This window comes from Arachis duranensis, chromosome 8, assembly GCF_000817695.3.
Source record: "Arachis duranensis cultivar V14167 chromosome 8, aradu.V14167.gnm2.J7QH, whole genome shotgun sequence".
Taxonomy (NCBI): Eukaryota; Viridiplantae; Streptophyta; class Magnoliopsida; order Fabales; family Fabaceae; genus Arachis; species Arachis duranensis.
The window spans coordinates 41,132,790-41,156,620 of NC_029779.3; the positions used below are offsets into that span (position 1 = coordinate 41,132,790).

Sequence of the window (23,831 nt, forward strand, 5' to 3'; positions counted from 1 at the left end):
TCAATAAAATATCCGTATTTCATAGTACAAATGTAATTTCAGGTGACGAGACTGATAAACAAATATGATAATGTTAGGTATTTGTAGTTATGTTAGCGTAATTATGACTTGTAAATTGAGCCTTTTTTATTTTTTTGACAAAAAGGTGAGTTTATAATAAAGATACACGTACCCACAAAAAAAGCCTAAGCATGCTATGTTACGACCCTTATAGATTATTTATTATTTTCTCCCTTTTTTTTCTCCTTAATTCTCTTTATAATATGCATAGGACCATAAAATCTGAAAAACAAAATCACTCTCTTTATGGCTAATTTAGTCTATTAATTAACATATATATTTATTTTTTATTTATTTAAATATTATCTAAATAATAAAAATAATTATTTAAGATGATAAATTCTTTAAACTTAATAAATTGTAATTTGTGATAGATATATATAACAAAAAATATTTTAGGAACAAAACTATTACACCAAAGTAATTTTAATTCTTTTAATTATTTTTTAATTTATAAATAATTTTTTTAAAATTTTTATATTTTTAAAAGACATATATATTTAAATTTGAGAATTAATTACGACTTTTAATAATTATTCTAGAAATATATAACTTTAAATTTTTTACTTTATCAAAAGGATAAAACCAGCAACAAAATATTTTTTAAAAATAAAATTATACAAGAATATTTAAAATAAAACATAAAAAATATTTATTTATTTTTTTATTTTTACAGACATGTAAATACTTACACAAAATTTAAAATTTGATTTTAGTAGTGTATGAATTAGATTCGATCTATGAACATCCTTAAATATTTTAGAGAAATTAAAATGCCATAAATAAATATAAAAAAGTAAATTGTCCAAAAAACATTAACAATCTTTGTTGTAAACCCACTCCTTTGTCCTTTCAAAAAACCAACTTATAAACCCACAATTATGCTAATATAATTACTGCCAATAATATATTTGTTTATTAACCTCATCAGGTGAACTATACTAAAGCATCCCTGTAGAGAGATTGAGCCAAGACAAATTCTGTCCCTTTAAAACACTTGTCGCATAGTCATAGGCTTATAGCATACACTGCATTTCTACGCCGAAGAATTCACCATACACATAGTGGTACAATACGAATTATTTAGATCCTCAAAAATGACATTTTGGATGTGTCTATCACGCTCACTAGTTTTACTCTCAGTATAGTGAGTAATCAGTAATCACAAACACTCACTCAATTTGACTGATATTTCCGTCCTTACGGAACGAAAAAGCCGACCAACGTCTCGCCCTCAACCAAAGTAACAACCTAATGCGACGAAGAAGCCTTAGCAGCGCTGCCAATGCAACACTCAAGGGCAGGAAATGGGACGCGCTCATAATCGGCGGCGGCCACAACGGCCTCACGGCAGCCGCCTACCTTGCTCGTGGCGGTCTCTCCGTGGCAGTCTTAGAGCGCCGCCATGTGATCGGAGGCGCCGCTGTGACCGAGGAGCTGGTCCCAGGGTTCAAGTTCTCCCGGTGCAGTTACCTGCAGAGCCTCTTGCGTCCCTCAGTCATCAAAGAACTTGAGCTTCCGAAACACGGATTGAAGCTTCTGAAGAGGAATCCGTCGTCTTTTACGCCTTGCCTCGACGGGCGGTACCTACTCTTGGGCCCCGATAAAGGTCTCAATCATTCCGAGATTTCCAAGTTCTCGCTTAACGATGCAGATGCTTATCCAAGGTGCTCTTCCTTTTTTCGTTTTTGTTTTTTTATTTTCAGATCAATTCCCACAATGAGTGCTACATATTCAGAAAGTAAGAGAGAAGAGAAAAAGGACGAGTATTGATTGGAGTAAGAGAGAAGGTAAAAAAGGCACTTGTCTTTGTAAAATTGAGTAAACCAGCAAGATTATGAAATGAGAAAGTACATGAACCAATTTTTAGTTAGTGAAGATTAGTCAACTATTTTGTTAGGGTTTATAATTTAGGGTATAGACTCTAGAAGTAAGGGTTTATGATTAAGGATATAAAAATTAAGATAAACAAAATAATTTAAAAAAAATTGACTGATATTAGTTGAAAAAATTTGCCTCCCTAGCATTACTCGTGAAATTGGCAATTTAGTTTTTGAAAGAAACAATAGGCCTGACTGAAAATTTTTTGGGTAAATGCCCAAAAGTACTGCTATATCTACTTAGATTTTTGTATATTTTCTTAAAAGTTGTTATTTTTGCAGGGTCATTCGAGTATGTCTTTACTAAATTGCCAACATCATAATCTTTTTGGAGTTAAATTGATAGTTTATTCTATGAATTTTTTTCATTTGAATGTAACTTTCATAAAAGCTACTAAATATATATCTATTTTGGGATAGTAATACAAAATTTTTTACAAAAACAAAAATTTTAAAATGTTTTACTGAATTATAGTGAGAATTTGGAGAAATTTTTATTTTCATTCAACAATTATAGGAATCCACAAAGAAGGTTCATTAAGGTAATTCGCAATTGTTATGGAGAGACTTTGCAGTCTTATGGTCAAACCGTGATAAACTTGTGAGGACACACCTTTTGTACTTTGGAATTCAATGGAAAAGAAATGATAGCAGAAGTCAGAAAAAAAAAAACACTTTGATAATGTTTTTTGGAAAAAGCTTATAATCATACGAGCAGTTGACAAAGAAAATATTACAAGCTCAGCCTAAACCCCAAATTTGTATTTTGTTTCATTATTTTTAATTATTATTTTTTGAAAATTTTGTCCGTTTGACTGTTGCTGAAAATCTTCTTACTTGAAGACTACAGTTAGTAGGGGATACATATGCATATTTTAATTATAAAAGGGAGCTCAGTGCACAAAGCTCCTATCTAGTGCCGTTTAAAGAGAGTAGATGCACATAGTTTTTATCCCTTCAAATTACAAGGCAACAACTTCAATGTTGCTTTAATGCTCATCTTCTTTGTACAAACATAAAAATCAAAATATTGTTTGTTTGATCAGTTAAGAAGAGAAGGTTTACTTGAACTTCATTTGACTGAGTTGGAAATATGTTGGCATTCTTTTTTCATTTCCTGATTAAACATCTAAGCTGGATAAACTGTGTGTTACCCATTTAACAAGAATCTGTCTGTCTTTCACCCCTTTCCCCCCCTTTTTTTTGGCATTTAGATATGAGAATCAGCTTGAGAATTTCTGTAAATTTATGGATCTGGTGCTGGATTCGTCTCCTCCCGAGTCCTTGCAGCATAAATCATCACTTAATGAACAACTGAAGAATAAATTACAGAATTCAGTATTTTGGGCAAGTTGTCTACGACAAGCATCCTCCTTGGGGCAAAAGGAGATGGTGTAAGTATTTGTTTCTCCAACAGGAAGTTGTTTGTATCCATGACAAACTGGCATTGTTAGGAATAGCAAACTAGTAAGGTTCATGATATTAATAGCTAGTAATGTGAAACTATGAACTCAAGGCTAAAACATCAATATTTATAATATTTACTAATTTACATGGCAGGGAATTCATGGACCTTTTATTGGCTCCGGCTTCCAAAGTTTTGAACAACTGGTTTGAGGTAACCTTGTAGTCTTCATCTCTTTTCATTTTCCTTCATCGCCAAGCTCTTGGACTTTGTAGATTACAACTGAGCATAGATCTTCTAGATTCTTTACGTTTCAGACTTTTTGCTCATTGAGTGTCTTTTATGAGTGTGTCTTTTGTAAGATATCCACAAACTTGAGCTGCAAACTCCACTCAAAAGTCATGGGCTTGTAGGAGTTGGCATACATAAAAAATATTATTTAATAAACAAAATATCCCTGATTGATATTGCAGATGTTAACTTTCTAACACATATAGGTAAATAAATATAATAAAAGCATTACTTAGCATCACTCAATTGTTGTAATCTTCTTAACTTTGCATGTAGGTTGTTTGTAGTTTGACAAAACATAAGCGTAAATATAATGTATAAATTCAGCTTGATAAAGCTAGGCATAACATAGGTTGTGATAGGATCAGGGATCTAGCAGAATTAGGGGATTTTATTGATGAACTAGGGATTGCAAATCACAATCCCTTATTGGAGTACACTGTTGGAACTACCAACTGTGGAGAGAATTTTCCCTCTCTTGAACTAACAAACTGAACAGAACTAAAAACTAACTAACCCCTAGTACTTATAGGCAGCAGCTAGGCCTAGCACTATTGCTCCTAAACCTGCTAAACTAGCTTAAAAGGACCAACAAACAGCCATCCAGCAAAATTAGGAATTAAGCAGTGAAAGCAGTATCAGCCCATCAACTCCTTACCTTTCCTCCTATAAACGAAGCCAAACCTGTTTCTATCAGGTTGTTTGTAGGTTGTTTTGTACTGCATAACATAGGCAAGATGACTCAAGTATCTAATAAAATTGTCCACAATTGTACATTTTGGAAACAAATCGAGTGTAAGTCTAGACCTGTAAACTGGCAAGTAGGATTGAGAATTAGCGATATCAGAGTTTGACCCAAAATATCAGATTATACATATATGTTTATGAGTTACCTCATTTTTATTACTCAAATCATAATCGGGTGCAATGACTTCAGTTGCACTCCCATCTAATGGGATAAGACTTTGTTCTTGTTGCTGTTGTTTGAGTTACCTCATTTTTATATACTCAAATCATGAACCATGAGAGTTTAGTTTGTAACTTGTCTCAGACACTTTAAAGTTTCAACTAAAACTGGATGCACTTATCTGTTGTGAACACTGTTGCATACCATCATACTTGTTTCTTATTTATACAAAGACCACATTAACACTTCATACCCAACATATTGAGTATTGACATTTATTTCCGTGCAATCTGTTGATCACTGTTCCCATGTGATTTGGTGCTATTAAATGATTTCTTTAATTTGTAGTTTCTTTGTTAACCCTTGTTTTGGTGGCGTAATATTTGCCTGATACTGTTTGTGCAGACAGATGTTCTGAAGGCTACACTTGCAACAGATGCTGTGATTGGAAGCACAGTAAGAGCAGTTACCTTTAGTGTTAAAAGTCTTTCCAATGAAAAACATTTTAACAATGAAAGGATATACGAATTTCTCCATTGTTCTTTGAGAGTGAAACAATTAGAGTAATTATTGCTACTCAACTTCCTCTTATTTAATGCAGCACTGTTACTTTGTCATGTTTCATGGAATATACATGTGTGTATGGTGCTTCTAAAACTGTTGTGCAGGCCAGTGTCCATACCCCAGGAAGTGGTTATGTTCTACTACATCATGTTATGGGAGAAACTGGTGGGGATCGTGGAGTCTGGTCGTATGTATCTTGCTATGTTGATATCTTTATACTGTGAATCTTAAGAATGGAAAAATGTTATTTTCAAAATTTTAATGATAGATATAGATCAATCCAAATTAAAGTTTACATATAACATTTTGTGAATGGTATGCGTAGTTATTCTGAGAAGGGAATCATAACCAACAGAAATTCACAAATGACAAGAAAACACATAGATAAGTGGCAAACTGTCAATGTGTCATTACATGGTTTGCAGTGTATGAAAGTTCACGTAGCTGACAAGGTTATTCTAGAAAGGCACTGATTCTATCTCAGAATAAGGGTTCATGTTGCCTTATATAAGAATTGTTAACTTATTTGCTTAAGCGCATCTGGTTTAAGCAGCTTGGGCAGGCTGTGAAAGAGAATAAGCTAAAGCCTCATTTTTCTTTACAACACCCCCACCCCCCATTCCGCATCCACCACCCTTAAAAAAGCAAAATGCGCAACTCATTCCTTTAACATGTATGAAGCAAAAGGTCCTACAAAGAGTTGGTTTTTCCATTTCAAGCTTTAACTTTGTTCACATCAATGATATGCTAGATTTGTTTATTCTGATCATATTTCAAGTGTTACACATTACTGGTATTCTGTTAAAAACTCCTTCACACCCCTTTATGGGAAGTATGCTTCTCTTTGTCCCTGTCATCAAGTTAATCAGAATTTCCTTTGAGCTACATTATATGCTCTATATTTGATTTTTTTTTTCATTGTACCATATACATCAAAACTGACATTACATATGCACACCAACACCCATGTTTATGCAAAATCCTGGAAAAATCAATAAATTTGTTGCTAATTCCTTTTTCTGAACTAACTTTTTTGAAATATGTGTTCCTAGTATAGGCTGCAAATTATTAATTGGCTACCTTTTTTTTGGGTCTACGTAGATATGTTGAAGGTGGAATGGGCTCAATATCCAAGGCTATTAGTAATGCTGCTATGGAAGCTGGAGCACATATTGTAACCAATTCTGAGGTGTGTCTTGGAGAATATCTATTAGCTTATTCCACCCTTGCTTCTCTCTCTCACTCTCTCTCTCTCTCTCTCTCTCTCTCTCTCTCTTGTTACAAGGCTTTCAAATGTGCTCTCTTGTTAGGAAGTTTCATTCGTCAATTCTGATATTTATAGTTGTGCCCTGATTCCATTGGATCCTAACTGCAACCATAAACAATTTATTTATTTTTAAAAGAAAAAATTGTTGTGGCCCAAATGAGTTGAAGCTATGAAAGTAAAACACCTGTGGAGATTGACAGGTATTTTAGAAGTGCCACATTACAGGGGAAATAGTCATGATAGCCTTTTGTAAGTTCTAGGCAAGTAATATCACATAATCATTTAATCGTGGTCACTGGTTCTCCAGTTGAGTAAAGAGCTATGGTGGACAAAAGAAAAAGGTGAGGGTGCGGGTGGTTTCAATGGATAAACTGGAAAGTAAGGTTGAGGGTCTTGGGGCTTTCTAATTAATAATGAATTAAGGATAAATTATGAATTTAGTAAATTAATGTTAATAGAAGTTAACATTGTTTTAGCCTTTTAGGGGATTGAAGTGTCATGTGAAAAATTGAAGTTTCAAGTGTTATATCTATGTATCCCAGGAGATGTAAAGGAAAGACCTTGTTCACTAACTTTATTTCTTATTATTCAAATCACAATATCAACACCAAAATCATGCTACAAACTTTCAGTTCTTTTTTCTCTTTCATCAGTATTAGGAAAAAATAAATTGGACTGAGAGGAGGATAAATGTTTCTTATCAGCCATATCCCTTCCACCCCCCCTCTTCCCCGCTCTCTCTTTTTGTCCCCAATTCTCTAACCGCTCGATCATATCTGGTATTTTTTTAGGTATCTCAGTTGTTGATTGAAGACTCTAGCACTGTCTGTGGGGTTAGTATTGTTTGAGAGTTTCCTCAATCAAAGGGAATTTTAAAGACATAATAAAAAATGAATTTTCTGGAGATGGCTTACATATATACAGGTGATTTTGGCTGATGGTACCAAAGTGCATTCTTCAATTGTTCTTTCTAATGCAACTCCATATAGAACTTTCATGGTGAATTCTCAATCTGTCTTCAGACATTGGCTTCTTCCACACCCATATTTGTTATTAATTTACAATATTTGATTACTTGAATTAGGAATTAGTGCCTAATGATACCCTTCCAGATGATTTTGTTCGTGCGATTAAGCATTCTGACTATAGTTCTGTAAGTTTTTTTACTCTATATCTCAGTTTATATTTTTAATACCCTTATCTCAATTATTTGGTATTCATCAAGACAGGCTACTACAAAAATAAATGTAGCAGTTGACAAGTTGCCTCAATTTGAGTGTTGCAAGTTAAATCATCCTCATGCTGGCCCACAGCACGTTGGCACAATTCATATTGGTTCAGAGAGGTATGTTTAAATTGAATAGTCATTTAAAAGTTTGATCAGTATGTAAATTTGCTGTAGTCATTATCTATATGGAAAATTGTAGATTATTTATTTTCAGAACATGTCAGTCTTTCTTTACCCTTTTTAGTTTCTGTTTAGCATGGAAGAAATTCACTCTGCATCTCAAGATGCTGTAAATGGAGTGCCATCACGAAGACCAGTTATTGAAATGACAATTCCCTCGACGCTGGACAAAACCATATCTCCACCTGGTAGTTGAAACTCTGCATTTATTAGTGTATTTATATGTTCCGTTTGTAAGAAAAATTATAGTCATTTTGCTCTCGTGATGGCAGCTTGTTTGTAGCAAAATGGTTTCATTTCCTTAAATTTTTTGCATTATTTATGACTTGTTTTATCTTCAGAATTCCATGAATTCTTATTACTCAAATCAAAACTAGAAACTTGGCTTCTCTGTCAATACTCTAGTTTATTTATCTGTTTTGTGCCTTTCATAATATGTGAATTATGTTGACATCATCTCGTTTGTGAATTTTTTTTATTTTTAATTTTTTTTATAAGTATCATCTGGTTTATGAATCTGTTTTATCCATAGGTATGCATGTGATCAACCTATTTGTGCAGTATACTCCCTACAAACCACTGGATGGTGACTGGCAAGATCATGAATACAGAGTTAGTTTGCTTAAGATGTTTGAATTTCATTAACTCTGCATTTGTATGCTATGTGCGTCTACTAAAACTAATAGTTGAATTGATGTTAATGGTGTGTCTATATTATTCCTAGGAATCATTTGCACAAAAATGCTTCAAATTGATTGATGAATATGCCCCCGGGTTTAGTACATCTGTCATTGGTTATGACATGTTGACTCCACCAGACCTTGAAAGGGAAATTGGTTTGACAGGTAATTAAGTTATAGTCACCAAAATAAATACCTAACAGGCAATTCATATTTGTTCTAGTAAATGTTAGCAAAACTGCACTTTCTAGGCCACAAAAACTTGAAACAAATAATTGGCACAAGAAAGCTATTATTATTAACTTCTATTATTATTAACTTCTTGCTGGGACATCACGACACATTTTGATGTTTTTAATATCTTAAAAAACATATTTTAAGGGGGTAGTTTTGGAAATGAAATTGAACACCAAAGAATATTAATGCACTAGTATATATAATGGGAATTGGTCGATAATATAGACAATATAATTGTTTCTAGGTAGGTATAGTCGTATACTGTAGATAATGGCGAAAGAAAAGATGATTACAAAGACTTAAGAGTGATATATGATAGAAACTCATGTGCAGTTAATTTCATGTGAAGTTGATAGTTGGGAGTCGTTAAATTATTTAACAGATTTGACTAAATTATCAGCTAACGACTCTCAGCTATCAACTTCACATGAAGTTATCTACATCTGAATTTCCACCGTTATATAACAATCAGGAGAGAACAAAGGAAACATCAATTGTTCAGTGTTTCGCAATGCCTCCCTGTATAAATTGCTCTACATGAAAGCACTGGTACGTGAACCGTTGTGGCTGATAACTTTATTTTCACCCCTCTTATTTTATTTTCGGCAGGAGGGAACATATTTCATGGTGCCATGGGATTGGATTCTCTGTTCCTCATGCGACCTGTTAAAGGATGGTAAAATAAACTTTACTGCTTTGTGATATTAATTGTTTCTTTTTTCCTTCGACATTCAGATTGCATTTGGTTAGTGTCTATGGACACAAATTTTGTCTTTTAAGTGTTTTATCTCAACCTTTCGTTTATTCCAAACACATCCTGATTACAACTGTAGCATGCTTCCCCTATACATAATTACGTGAGTGTTTTCTTTGTTTTGGCACTTAGGTCGAATTATAAGACTCCACTTCAGGGGTTATACTTATGTGGAAGCGGGGCACATCCTGGCGGTGGCGTAATGGGGGCACCAGGACGTAACGCCGCTCGATTAGTACTTCAAGATCTTAAGAAAACTACGTAAGGTTGAGGTGGTAGTGATTACATGGCAGCGATGAGGTTCATTTGTCTTAATTGGTGCCTTTTAGCTGGTATGTATGTTTTTGATAGAAGAAACTTCAAATAAATGAAGCAGCTTCCACCAAGTATTCATTGGATAGAATCATAGTTGTTAACCTTTGCGTTAACTCATAAATCTATGAGCTTATTATTGAGAAATGTTTGCATCCTTTTACACCGTATTTGATGTGTTCTAAAATTATTTGCAAATATTCTTTTTTTTTTCTTAATTTATAATGCTTGAAATTTATATAAAAATATTCGAAGAGTGCTTTTTGAATGATTTTGGATTACGCATTAAATGTGTTTAAAAAACGTAGAAGTATTTTTTTTTTTTTTAAATGGACAAGTAAAATATGTTGTAAAATAAATACATAGAGCAGATAGAATAGATATGAAATAGAGAAGTAGGAATAAAAAACTCTAGTATTAATATTTTTTAATATAAGTATCTCAATAATAGAGATTTTATCTGTTTCTCAATAATCACTATTTCATGTACATATATTATTTATAAGAGTAAAAGTATACGTTTTCACTGTTTGTTTGTTTTCATCTTAGATTATATGGCTTTATTTATATATGTGAAAAGCCATCTTTTTTCTAACCTTTTTAGTGTTGAGTCCATCATGAAAATCTTGAGCCGCCCATCTTTAGAAATTTGAGCCGCCCAAATTGTTTTGAATGGTTGAAGAAGTCATGGATTATCAAGTGATGGATATTTATGAATAAAGTATCATATTAACTATTTCGTGAAAGTATTGAAAAGTTTGTTTGACTTTATTCCAATAACTTTTGGTTGAAAAAGAACTATACTTTACTCATACTTTTAAAGCGAATGATATGTTAGGTCGAATATTATTAACAAGATATGTTATTGCTCCAATGACACTGAGATATGGTATTTTAGGAGAAAGGATTTTTTCATTTTCTTCTTTAGGACGAAATTGATAATTTTTCACATCTAAAAATCTTACGATTATTGGAGTACTTAATGGATGTGACTTATCCGTATATAATCCCTTCAAGATATTTTCTGTATAAATTGTTTGATGAATAAAAATTCTATTGTTTATATATTTAATTTGTAGGCCAAGACAAAATTTAATCTTTCCAAAATTTTTTATTTCAAATTTTTCTTTTAGAGCTTTTCTAATTGTTGGAATTTTTTCATAAGTTTCAATGATATAATCATCAACGTACATAACAATTAAAATGAAGTTAGATGAAAATTTCTTTATGTAAACATATTGATAGATATCATCATTCTTAAATCCCCTTTTTCGTCAGATACTCAGTGAGACGATTATATCATATTCGTCTAGATTGCTTTAAACCATATAAAGATCTTTACAATTTGACAAAGTATAAACCCTAAGAATATTCATAATTCACTAGACAATTTAGATATTTTAGTCATTTAAGGATTTTCTTATAGATATCATGATTTAATGATCTATATAAATAAGATGTCACCACATCTATTAGATGCATATCTAACTTATAGTATGCAGATAAACTAATTAAATAACACAATATAATTACATTCACTACATAGAAATATGTTTCTTCATAATCTATACCAGGTCGTTGTGAAAAACTTTATGCTACAAGTTGAACATTATAGCGTACAATTTTATTTTTCTCATTTCGTTTTCTCATAAATACCTATTTGTATCCAACAGGTTTTACATCTTTTGGTGTACGGACTACAGATTCAAAGACATCATGTTTTGCAAGTGAGTCTAACTCAACCTTCATAACTTTTTCCCATTTCAGCCAATCATTTCTTTGTTGACATTCCTCGATTGTTCTTGGCTAAGAGTCTTTATTTTCATGCATGGTGTGTAATGCCATATTATATGCAAATATTTCATTGACAATTATCTTATTTCAGTTCTATTTTTCTATTGCAAAGATATAATTTATTTAGATCTCATAATTTTCACAATTCTGAATTTTTAGGTACCTGAACCACTGAACGTCTTTTGGTATTAAAACTATATCAGAATTTTAAAAAACTACTGATGTCTTTACTATGTCTTTAACCTTTTTAACAGGATTAGTATTTGCCTCTGTAATATCAAATGCTTCTTTTTTTTTTGAGGATTTTTATTTTTGGAATTAATTGGTCTTCCACACTTTTTGTGTATATTTGTTTCAGTAGCTATTTATCCAATTGGAATGTCAATTCGAATTGGGACATTTTCAAGTAGTATATAAGATTTGGTTATCTTTTTTGTATCAAAATGCATCAGGCGATTCATTTGCTATTCTTTACAAATATATAATCTTTTGAACTTTTAGTTCACATTGTCTTGATCGAGGATCTAGATGCATCAATGATGAAGCATTTTAATTAAGTTCTTTCTCAGGAGGTTTATTCTCTCTCCCCAACGTTGTAAATATTGATTCATCGAAATAACAATCCACAAATCAAATTTTAAATACATTTCCTATTTGTATCTCAAGATACCTCACTATAGAGGGAGAATCATATTCAGCATAAATTTTTAATTTTCTTTGAAGTCTCATTTTGGTGTGATAAGGTGAGGCAACTGGAATATATATCGCACACTCAAATATTTTTAAATGAAAAATATTTTGCTATTTGCCAAAAACTAATTGCAAGGGAGAGAATTATCGTAACTTGTTGGGCTCAAACGAGTAAATGCTACGGCATGTAAAATCGCATGTCCTAAACAAAATGAGAAGATTTGTTCTAAACCATGGGCTTGACTATTGATCAATCCTAATTTTGTGGTTTATCTTGTGTTGAATTTAGGGAATTTTATCAACTTATCTCACATTTATTCACTAAAATAGTATAGTTTTGTAAACTCTCCCTAATTTGTGCTTAAGAGTAAAAACATATTTTTTAGACCCAAAAATTGATAAATTTAATTCACTTTAATTCCATTCGATACCTTGATATATTTGTTAAGTAATTTCAAGTTTAGAAGACAAAGATTGGAATGAAGGAATGAAGAAAAAGCATGCAAAAAATGGAGAAGTCATGAAGAAATGAAGGAATTGCTAAGCTGTCAATCATGACCTCTTCGTACTAAATCGATCATAACTTGAGCTACAGAGGTCCAAATGAGACGGTTCTAGTTGCGTTGAAAAGCTAACATTCGGAGCTTCAAAATGATATAAAATTTGCCATAGTTTCTTGGCGTTTAGGGACACGTACGCATCGTTTCACACACACGCGTCGCAAGATCAGCGTGACTCACTAAAGGCAACTCGTGGCCAGCGATTTCTGAAGTATTTTGGGTCCAATCCAACTCATTTCTGATGCTATTGAACCAAGAATTGAAGAGAAATGAACCAAGTAGTCATAGTTTAGTTTTCATCATGTTGTAGGTTAGAATTCTAGAGAGAGAAGCTCTCCTTTCTCTCTAGAATTTAGGGTAGTTTAAGTTTAATTTCCTTAGATTCAACTTTCAATTCTTGTTTTGATTTAGTTTCCCTTATAATTTCTTGTTATTACATCTTTGTTCTTCTAGTTTTATTTGTCATTTCTTATTTTGCTCTCTTTTATGTTGATGAATCATTGTTGGATCTTGATTTCTTCTAATGAAATTTTATATTTCCATGTCTTCTTTTATGTTTATCTTCATTGCTATTATTGAATTCTTGCTTATGTTAGTCATGCATTTTGTTAATTCTTGCATTTTGTGATGTTTACTTTTATTGCACTCTAGGTGTTTGATGAAATATTTTCTCTAGTTTTTGAGTAGTTTTCTTTACTCTTGGGCTAGGCTAAGGGAATTGAGTGACCTTGAGTCATTGGGTCTCATTGAATTGGCGATTTGAGAACCCTTAGTGGTCAATTTGATAACCATTGACACTAGCCTACTACTAAGTCAATTAGTAGTTAGGTTAGGACTTATGGATTGATGTTGATCAAGCTTAGTTGACGTACTTAATGCCTTGAAGTAGACATTATACTTATTTCAAGCATAGGAGTAGACTTAATGGGTTAGTCTCTCATAATTGTCAATATATGGTTTGTAGACAAGGATGATGATCTCAATTCCCATATCTTAACCAAGAGTTCTTTTCCTTTATTTTATTAGTTCTTATTATTTTACTTTCTTCTCATTTATTTTTCGTGCCAATTATAAATCAAACCCCCTTATTCCTTCATAGCCAATAATTGTGCACTTCATTGCAATTACTTGTGAGACAACCTGATGTTTAAATACTTCGGTTAATTTTCATTGGGGTTTGTACTTGTGACAACCAATCTTTTAAATTTGATTTGAGAATTATTAGTTGGTTTAGAGCTATGCTTACAACGAAGTTCTTATTTCTATAAGAGAAATTCTAGACCAACAATAAAAACCCTTATCAACTATGCCACTCGGATCACCTTGCAGGCCGTATCAAGGATAATGGCTAATTAGAGAGTTAGTTGTAGCAGCTAGAATTAGGAAAGTCTGGTATAAGAATCTGTTATAGCAGTTAGGTTTTTTTGTTTTTTGGTCATCCTACTCACACACACTCTAAGATACTCTATTTATGGATTTATCTAGTGCACAAAGGGTTTATCTAATGTGTAAACCACAGAAAAAGGGTTTATCTAATATCTCCACTTAGACTTGAACCCGAGTGTGGTCTTTACTAAGACACAACATATGCCATTAGGAAAAACCTTCAACCAACCGTTAGGTCTTCTGAGTAGTTAAGTGTAATCGTGGATAGCACTGTTGCATTCATTTTTGTATTGACTCAGTCAATTGGCGCAGAGTGTATACTCACCTTTATGAAATGAAAAGCTGAGCATTCTTTTCACACTAAACCTGAATTCTAGTCCAATTTTCTTTTTACTTCTCTGTTTGTATCAGAATCAGTTCAGGTCGCAACCCTTGTTTTCTTTATATATTTGTGAACAACAAATTTCATAACCACCTAGATAATCTCATTTTACTGTATACCGACGAACCCGTAGTAACTAGAACACTGATAAGGTAAACAAACAAAACACCCAGTTAAGTTTAGAGATCATTTTCTCAACAAGCTTCATTTATTTAATCCCATAAAGAAACAAGAATGTTAATTTGATGTTAAATAGTTTGTCCATCTATAAATAAAAATAGTTTGTTCATCCATTTTTTTTTCCAGTCGTCGTATATCTTTCCTTTTGGTTACACGATGGAGATGAAATTAGCAACTAGACCCTCAAAATACTACTATCCCAATCCCTCACACCACTAGACCAATTCTAATGGCTTCCATCATAGTATATCTGTCACGTTAAATTAGCAACCAGATTGTTGCCTCTTTTCTGACTTGGATGTGTAGTCTTTAACTTATTTATAACCAAAAATACATTATTTTACTTATACTAAAAGGAAATTAAAAAAAATCAAAACAGCTAACTCAAATAGCAAGTGGCTCAACGGGTACGGGCTCTGGTGCCACCTCTGCCCCGGACAGCCCACCCTTGGGGTGGAATGACGGTTTCTCGTTGCCAATGCCCCAGTACTTGGCCGTTTTTAGGTCATCATCAACCATCATTCGGGAGAATTCTTCATGGTCATATTTTAGAGTAGCTTTCCCCCCAAATTCACTTGGAAGGTTATCAACATCGAAGAGCGATTTCATCAGTTCCAAACTTTCCTTGTTATTTGGATAAACAAACTTCACCTTTTGAGCTGTTTTTGGGTCCAGGAAGTATTTGACAGCCTGTGAAGAATTGAGCAATTCCAAATTTGTTAGAGATTATTTTCAAAAGATAATAAATAATCCAATTTAAGAGACATGGTGCAATTAGTAGGACATAAAAGAAACTGAGAACAAAAAAACAGATTGAATATTGAAGACTACATACTAGTCTACTACTGTATTTCAAAAATGCTTGCATATACTTGAAATTTTGAATTGAATTTGTCATGCTGAAAGCTAGTCCAACCAAATTTCCCTAGGTATGCGTGTGAACAGTGATTGAGATGATATGATTAGATAATTGGGTAAAGCAATTAACACCTGAAAGATTATGATTTTGACAAAATAGTTCCTATATGAAAGAAAGACACTCAAGGCATCGAAAGATTACAAACGTTTCGATCTTTGGGGAGCCATGTTTGGTCAAGTTTGTCAAACTTTAGTAATCTTTGGGGGCCATGAATGCTTTTCTTTCATTTGTCAAAAGGATACGCAAGTAGTAACTTGTCTTTAAAACAAATATACAAAGTATAAAACCATTACCACGTAATATAACCTTACACCTAAAAGAACAATAACAAGCAATCTAATCTCACTTAATGTATTGGCTACATAGATCAAACTACGCCATAATTTATATCACAAAAAAAAATCCAAAAAAATCCAAATAAATCCAAAATAGACCATGTTACACACGGATTATGAGAAAATAAAATTCAAAATCAAAATCAAACAAAACCATGCAATGAAGAGCAGCAAAAATCACTTGGAAGTTGGAAAGCAAGACAACAAACCTTCCAGAAAGCTTGGAATATCCTTGGAGGATTATACAAAAAAGCGATAGCAAGCCTCTCTGGATAGTGATTTTGTAAAATGTGAATAATATCACGGGCTGTTTTGATGGAGAGATTTGTGCTCATTGCAAATCCTGTGAAATCTATCAACCAAGACATTTGCTCCTGACCTTCGGAAAGATTAAGGATGCCATTTTCCAATAGGTACACGAAATGCTTAATATTATCTTCCGCAGACGTTGTGTTCTGAAAAGAAAGTTCAATCCGAAATGGAAATAACATAAGTTTAGACAGTTATAGAAGCATGTGTTCCCAAAAGCATGTAACCAAAATCCGTAATCAAACCTGCATCCCTGGCCTCAATATAAGCACCGGCCTCCCAAGTCGATCATGAAAGTTTGCTCTGGAGACCTTGCCTGTCTCACCCTCGTGTGCTACTTCATCCTGGATGTAGGAAATTATTCAATTATTAAGGTTGCTTCATAATTTATGAATGAAAAAAAAATATGCTTACGCAGGCTGCTACTTAAAGTGGATTTGTTCCCACCTTGAACTATGCAGATACACACTTCTTTCAAACTAACTTGTCCTAGCTAGATTACACATGCTGACATGCAGAAGCCATCAGATATCATCTTAATTGTCAACTAAATGCATTCCGATGCTAATTTATGACCATGAATTTATTGTTGACATTTATGTATAGGTGAGTAAGAGTTATTAATTTATAATCCAAAAGTTAATTTGATCTAATAGAAGAGAAAGATATGTTCATGGTACATGCTACAAGTTTGAAATCTACTGCACCAGATTATGAAAGTAAAAGAACTATTTAGTAGAAGACATTAGAATGAAATGAATTGTGTTGACATGAGAAAGAACAAAACAAACAAAATACAAAGCACAAGCCAGCACAAACAATTTAGACAAGATTTTGTGCTAACATGGTCATATTCACTATTCAGGACCATGAACTGGTTGAATCATGTGATGCAAGGATCAATTTTACAATCATGACAGATTCATCAATATAAATTTAGGTATCATCAAATTGGGGGTGTTGGAACCGACTATACATACCCAACGGATTTCCTCAGGCTTATAAGTTGACCTCCACTTCAATGTTTCCTCCAGCATTTTCTTGGCTTTATCAACATTCCAGTTTCGTGCTTCTAAATATCTCCTCAGACATCCATCTGTGCAATATTTCAAACGACGCCCGGACAAGGGCCCAAGAGCAGCCCTGAGTTCAGTGACCTGTTTGTAATTGTTGTACAGTTAGCAATTCTATAAAAGGAACATTATATGAAGTTTACTTCTTTTTTTTTTCTGTAACATGAAATGTTTCTATAATTCATTACGAATGTACTCGTTTGGGACTCATCATTTGATTACTACAAAATTGAGCATGCGTTCCACTTTGAGTGGGATCATACTTCATCATATGGTAATGAGGTGATGCACCTTCCAACACACGAAAAATGAGCCATCTTATCACTACTCTTTTAAGTTTTAACATATACAAGCAAGCATAGCCGTTTCTGATTATCCTCATAGGATACCATGAGAAGATGTAATGTACTAAAAGTAAGGCTTTCAGGTTATTTTTAAATGGAGTTGATGAGTATACAGCAAGGCATCTTGAAAGTGAATCATATTCCATGAATATGCATCTAGCTAGTGTTACGTATGGAATATATGACAAACGTGGAGTGTTAAAGTACTTTTATTAATCGATCAAGTCATATAGGCCTGAGTCGGGCACCCAATTGGTTTGATTTGAATATCTTATATATATCCTATCAAAAAGAGAATTAAAATGTGTGAAAAGAGAATTAAAATATTCACCTTTGCTTCTCGAAATAAGGAATCATCCGGCTGATTCTGGGTTTGTCTTCTAAGAAGGTACATGTTGACTGCCAAGTCTAGTTCTCAACCTAAAGCAAATATCTTCAAATTAGATTCCTTTTTGCACCTTCAAGAACAATCAATGATTTGTATTTCCTCAAAAAAACAGACTGAAAAAAAAAAATGCAATTTGGAAACATGGTATGAAAATATGGCGAATTCAGAAGCAAATAAATCTAAAATAAAATAAAAAAAAAACAAAATGAGAGAGGTTAAAAAGCATCATCAGGCTTCCATTCTCCCAAAAGATGAACAGTATCAAAATCTGCAATTCTAACTGAAGTCATGTACTGCACTACATCAGATGTAATAGCCTCTAATTTGAAAAAGCAATAAATCAGAACAGAGAGAAACACCTAAAGTTTTGATCTATGAAGCTGTCTCAACAGTCTAACCAACAAGTTCACAACATAAAAGTAAACTGATGTTTGGTAACAGAAGACAAAAACTGAAACCAAACCCCATTCTGACTTTGTTTTTCGAGACTTGGTCAACAATTTCAACCTTCTATGTTTTGTTTTGTTTTTCCACAAACCGAATGGAATTTTGATCAACAAACTAAGACATCAGAACAAGAACAAAGTAGAGGCAATTCACAGTACCCGAATTGAAACTTTTTCTTTTACAAAATCAACAAAGGCTAAATATTTTCCACTTGATGTAATAAATCACACTTGGTAGCGTTGACTTAAAGCCATATAATCATCTCAGTAACTAACAAAAGAATGAACTAATTGAACAACAAAATCTACACAATCAGTATTTCAAACATGAAAATAAAAATCCGGAAACTGAAAGTGCTAATCTCAGAAATTAACCGAATCTGAGGATAGATTCTCGATATTCCAGAACAGGAAAATTCTATTAGTGGTAGCAGATCTAGAAGTGCGAGAAGGAAGATGAAGGAGAAACAAACAAACAAACAAACAAAGCAAAAGAAAAATGAAACAAAATAGCGATGCATGCGTAAGAGGACAGTAATTAATCACTAATTAGGGTGCGGTGTTAGTGTTTTTGTTTGGTGAGTAGCGTAACATCACTAAAATTGATTGAATGAAGAGAATAACAAACCTGTCTAGAGAAAGAGTGAGAGAGAGGGTGTGAAAGAGAATGTGTGTTTCCTCTGCTACCAGCTTTATAAGAAGACAGTGCACAAAGCATATAGAGTGAGCACTGAACATGCGTCTTGTGTGTGTGCGTTTTCTTTCTTTCACTTTACCAACGCTTCCTTGTGTTTGGTGTGTAATCTTAATATTCATAAAAAAAAAATTCTTTCCTATTTATAAGATTTAAATTTAAGATTTTAATTAAAATGTAAATTATTTTCTATTTTGATTTAACATACCGCATTACAAAATTGTTAAATTATATTTAAATTTATTAATAATCAAATTCCATCTGACATATTTAACATTTTGAACCTCTCTCACCTAAGGTAGATCCTATGTCAGTACCTGCTGTATCCTTAGATCATTTCTAATAAAAAATTCATCCCAATTTCTGTTTATGACTCATCTGTCATAAAAAGTAACTCCACATCAGCTTTTACGTCATAAACAATAAATAGGAACTCAAAGCATCTCTCTCTTTTTCATTAGGAGGAATTAACTTTAGTCCCTGTTGTGATTTCACTTAATTAATTAATTAAAATATTTAAAATTAATGTAATTATTTTTTTTAATAATGTAATTTAAATATTTAAATTTAAAAATAATTTACTATTAAAAGATATTAATATTAAATAAATTCATATATAACAATAATACACAATAGATGAATTCGGGGTTACACTAATTTGTAAAATTACTTAATACAAAGAAAAACATAATTAAACTCTATAGTTGACGACAAGCATTGTGAAATTGCCATATGTGTTCAATCAAGTCCTCTTTCAATTGTCTATATTGCTGCCTATTTTGAAGTTGGGCATTTCTTTGGAGAAATTGATAGTATGGTGCAAAATCTTCTTCTCCAAGCTGAGGTTGTGATAAGCCATTTTCGACATCATCATACTCTAAGCCTTGAGCAAAATTTTCTGCATAAGTGTCTCTTTCATCCTCAACAATCATATTATGCAATATAATACAAGCTCTCATTATGTTGGCAAGCTTTTTCTTTTCCCAAAAACGAGCTGGACCACGTATAATTGCAAAGCGTGCTTGCAACACTCCGAATGCTCGTTCCACATCTTTTCTTTGCCCTTCTTGGTATTGTGCAAATAACTTGCGTTTCTCACCTTGTGGCTTTGAGATTGATTTGACAAATGTGGCACATTCAAGATAAATACCATCTGCTAAATAGTATTCCATAGGGCTGTCAAACGGGCTAGCCCGGCCCATTTAGGCCCAGCCCATTAAGCCCATGGGTTAAACGGGCTGGCCCATTTAAGCCCGCTTTATTCGCGGGCCAAAATTTTTTAGCCCGGACCGTTTATAGTCAGCCCGATGGGTTAAACGGGCCAGCCCGTTTATCATTTTATTTTATTTTTTAAAAATATTTTGACAAAAAATACCACTTTTAGGTCAAAAACCATTTAAAAATTTTTTTTTTTAATTGATGGGTCGGATTTTCGGGTCGGATTGGAAAAAATATTAGCTAAAAGTGTTACTTTTTTTTTAAAAAATGAAAAAAAATTAAACGGGCCACCCGTTTAGCCCGCGGGCTAGCCCGTTTAACCCGTCATTTTTTTCGGGTTAATCGGGCTCAGCCCGTTTAGCCCGAAATTTAAACGGGCTTAATTTTAGGGACAAAGCCCGCCCATTTAAACGGGTAAACGGGCTGGCCCGATGGGTTTAGCCCATTTTGACGGCCCTACGACCCGGCCCGGCCCCGAACACTTTAGGAGCTAATTTAGTGTGATTTCATCGAGTCTGATTATTTGTACACACAAAATTCTCTGTCTACAAGTTAGCCAATAAATAAAAGTTGTTGAAATAAACATATGAAGTTCTAGAAACCAGACTTGTTTTTCAATTTTATTTTATTTATGTCATTTTGTTTTGGTCAAAATGATACCAACTCCCAGATCTCATTGGGGCACTCTCTTGCTACCGCGTTATGTTCCATTCACACTGTCATAGCTATAGGAGCTGGAATTTTGATTTAATTTTTGCAAATTTTTTATATTATAATTTTAAAAAATTTATTTTAAATTTGATGATTTTACAATTTAAATTTTATTATAATTTTATATTTTATGTATTTTATTTATTTTTTATTTTATAAAATTTTTTATTTTCTCTACTTTAATCATAGTCTCATAAATCAGTTATCACTAAAGATATTAAATTACAAATAATATTTTAAAATTAGAGTAAAATACTTAAATAAACCAATACCAATTTTAAATTACACAAGTTATTCAAATAAAAAATCGTTACATAAATCTCTTTTATGGACGTTTTTATATAAATCGAATGAGTTAGATACGATTTAGCAATTTTCTTACTAAATCGAATCAGGCTAACTCGAATTATTAAGATAAAATGCAAATCGATGCACGTTGATTCGATTTATGTATGCATGTTGTCGAGGTAGTAAAACAAATAATTTCAATTCAATTTATCTATGCACGTGATTCTCACAATAAATCGAAACAAGCTATTTCGATATACTCTTGATTTTGTTTCCATACTAATTCGAATTGGGCTTATTCAAATTACATACAGTGTGCGTCCATGATAATTCGACTTTGGCTGAGTCGATTTATTAAGAATTTTCCTATAAATAGAATTTGAATTGAGCTCATTCGAACTATAATTCAGAAATTCTACCCCGCCAAACTCCAGAGAAACCTCAACCCAAAGACTCTAATATTCAGATATTATGCTGATGGCGGATAACCCGGATCGTCTTTATCGCTTGGACGGAATTGTCCATATTGCTGGTGTCATCAATGAAGAAGTTGGTGCATATTTTTTTTCGAAAATAAAATTAGATATTTTACTTTTTTTGTCTCTTTTAACGTTAGTCATAGTTTACAATTTTTAAAGTAAATAGTGTGGTTAGAGTAGTGATTTATTAGTTTCTAGAGATTTGACGGGACAAGTTTTAATTTGGATAGTGATTACAAATAACTAGAAGAGTATGAGTAGTGAAGATAATGGGTATTGAAACTTAGTTAGAGTAAGAGTAGTGATTAAGTCTATATTGTGATTTGGGTTGTTATTAAAAAAAGTATGGGTAGTGATCTCTACTATTTAACTTAGAATTCATGTGACGTCAACATTGCCAATGATGAACCTGTTAGTGATCCAAATTGTGCGATCTTGTACATTAAATCATTTTTTATTAACATTAAACTTATTTTATTAGGCCCAGTTTGATGAATATATGATTTTATTTTGTGTTTGAACCCGTAAGATTATTTGGTTGCGTTTATAGTATTCTTTGGATTAACAGATGCATTAGTTGATATTGTTATAGAAATATATTTTGATGTGATCCTAATAGACAATTTGTTATCTTGTTTATACAGCCCCACCAATGTATCGCGAGCATGAGACGGCAACAGGATATACGCTTGGACGAGAGGATCGTTCCATACTTGTAGATGGCCGGTTTATACCATTTTGCGAGGATCGTCCTCAACACTGCAACACTACCCGACATCATCGTCTGCAAACCTAATACCCATCAGGACAACTCATTGTATGACTCATTCCAATCTCTGTAAATTTGTGTCATGGCCTGCTGCTTAGCCAACCAAACCCTCTTGTAAGTCGGTCTAAAACTGAAATGTGCTCTTGTCACATTCAGCAGTACCTTGATACACACGGCAGCATCAGCTCTAATCATAGACAGTATGAATGTCGAGATCACATGATAATCAAGCTTCCTGTGATCACTCGATATTGACGTGGTCGGACAAGTATGAGGTCCATTATACCGTTTTACCTCCCAAATACTTCTACGCTGACGGAGACTGATCCGAATCAACCATATGCACCCGTTGCCAAATTCCTTACACTTCCCATAGTGCTTGCAATAATCAGACTCTACCACTTTGTACTTAACCCCACGTCAGATGTTATAGGTCTTCACGCTTAATACGGTCTCCTCTTTATCCTAAAAATGCTAACCAACCTGAAACTTCGCTAGTCCTCCAGTATCTTGTGTATCTCTGGCCCCAAATTCAATAGGTACGCCAGGTACCCCTACTGTCTCATGGCATCCAAATCCAAAATTAAAAAGTGCGGGAGATACTACTGAGTTCCTGAACTTGATACTCCCCTACCCCCAGCTGGATTACTCCCTGCTATGTCATCACCACTATCATCAACAATTGTGTCGGACTCCACATCATCATTGTCATCATCATCCCGTAGTACATCGTCCACACTATCCGGTGTTCCATCCTGTAATGAAAACCAATGCCATATCAATAATACCAGCAAACGTAATATCACCTATTTCTCCATCACGACTGCGATTTAAATCAGTTACAAAGGACGGGGAGGCAATCAACATTGCCTTAGGTGCAATCACAGGCACAGATAAAGGTGCAATCTTAGGTTGGCTTTACACTAAATCGAATTCCCCAAATTCAATTTATACATATAGCTCATTACATAGTAAATCAAATTGGACTGTTTGGATTTACTATAAACAACGAAACTACCTAATTCGAAGCAGACTAATTCGAATTACTAGCTACCAAAAATTATGGATAAATCGAATTATACTTGTTCGATTTACAAGGGT

At 33.2% G+C, this 23,831-nt stretch overlaps 3 protein-coding genes across 7 annotated transcripts; 1 reads left to right on the forward strand and 2 right to left on the reverse strand.

Moving 5' to 3' along the window:
* The first annotated feature begins 1,167 nt into the window (after positions 1–1,167).
* LOC107462740 (uncharacterized) lies at positions 1,168–12,003 on the forward strand. Of its 3 annotated transcripts, XM_016081367.3 has the most exons (17): positions 1,169–1,727; positions 3,155–3,334; positions 3,501–3,558; positions 4,949–4,999; positions 5,212–5,294; positions 6,209–6,296; positions 7,166–7,207; positions 7,299–7,373; positions 7,459–7,527; positions 7,604–7,719; positions 7,858–7,970; positions 8,315–8,394; positions 8,507–8,627; positions 9,309–9,375; positions 9,586–9,785; positions 11,439–11,492; positions 11,719–12,002. In XM_016081367.3, exons 1-15 carry the CDS (start codon positions 1,315–1,317, stop codon positions 9,716–9,718), a joined length of 1,689 nt encoding a protein of 562 aa, XP_015936853.1. In that variant the 5' UTR covers positions 1,169–1,314; the 3' UTR covers positions 9,719–9,785; positions 11,439–11,492; positions 11,719–12,002. The 3 variants fall into 3 exon arrangements, with proteins under 3 accessions (XP_052109080.1, XP_052109081.1, XP_015936853.1); XM_052253120.1 differs by lacking the exon at positions 5,212–5,294 and having other exon boundaries at positions 1,168–1,727; positions 4,949–5,106; positions 11,719–12,003; XM_052253121.1 differs by lacking the exons at positions 5,212–5,294; positions 11,439–11,492; positions 11,719–12,002 and having other exon boundaries at positions 1,168–1,727; positions 4,949–5,106; positions 9,586–9,955.
* A 2,840-nt stretch (positions 12,004–14,843) lies between these two features.
* Positions 14,844–19,360, reverse strand: LOC107462742 (uncharacterized). Of its 3 annotated transcripts, none has more exons than XM_016081370.3 (6): positions 19,200–19,360; positions 18,069–18,157; positions 17,301–17,477; positions 16,566–16,664; positions 16,221–16,466; positions 14,844–15,447 (listed from the first exon to the last, which is right to left on the reverse strand). In XM_016081370.3, the coding sequence occupies exons 2-6, from the start codon at positions 18,129–18,131 to the stop codon at positions 15,142–15,144; spliced, it is 891 nt and encodes a 296-aa protein (XP_015936856.1). In that variant the 5' UTR covers positions 18,132–18,157; positions 19,200–19,360; the 3' UTR covers positions 14,844–15,141. The 3 variants fall into 3 exon arrangements, with proteins under 3 accessions (XP_015936856.1, XP_015936857.1, XP_015936858.1); XM_016081371.3 differs by having other exon boundaries at positions 18,069–18,195; positions 19,200–19,353; XM_016081372.3 differs by lacking the exon at positions 19,200–19,360 and adding an exon at positions 18,947–19,041.
* A 603-nt stretch (positions 19,361–19,963) lies between these two features.
* Positions 19,964–20,467, reverse strand: LOC107462707 (uncharacterized). The gene has a single exon (XM_016081338.1). It carries the CDS (start codon positions 20,465–20,467, stop codon positions 19,964–19,966), a length of 504 nt encoding a protein of 167 aa, XP_015936824.1.
* Positions 20,468–23,831: the final 3,364 nt, after the last annotated feature.

Bases quoted from the DNA above. Each gene is read 5' to 3' on its own strand.
- LOC107462740 (XM_052253120.1), top strand. From the start codon at position 1,315: ATGCGACGAAGAAGCCTTAGCAGCGCTGCCAATGCAACACTCAAGGGC. The intron at 7,971-8,314 runs GTAGTTGAAACT...TTTTATCCATAG, and splicing joins CAAAACCATATCTCCACCTG to GTATGCATGTGATCAACCTA. The intron at 8,395-8,506 runs GTTAGTTTGCTT...TATTATTCCTAG, and splicing joins GGCAAGATCATGAATACAGA to GAATCATTTGCACAAAAATG.
- LOC107462742 (XM_016081370.3), bottom strand. From the start codon at position 18,131: ATGTACCTTCTTAGAAGACAAACCCAGAATCAGCCGGATGATTCCTTA. The intron at 16,467-16,565 runs GTTTGATTACGG...CTTTCTTTTCAG, and splicing joins TATTGAGGCCAGGGATGCAG to AACACAACGTCTGCGGAAGA. The intron at 15,448-16,220 runs GTTTGTTGTCTT...AATTCTTCACAG, and splicing joins TATTCCAAGCTTTCTGGAAG to GCTGTCAAATACTTCCTGGA.
- LOC107462707 (XM_016081338.1), bottom strand. From the start codon at position 20,467: ATGGGCCGGGCTAGCCCGTTTGACAGCCCTATGGAATACTATTTAGCA.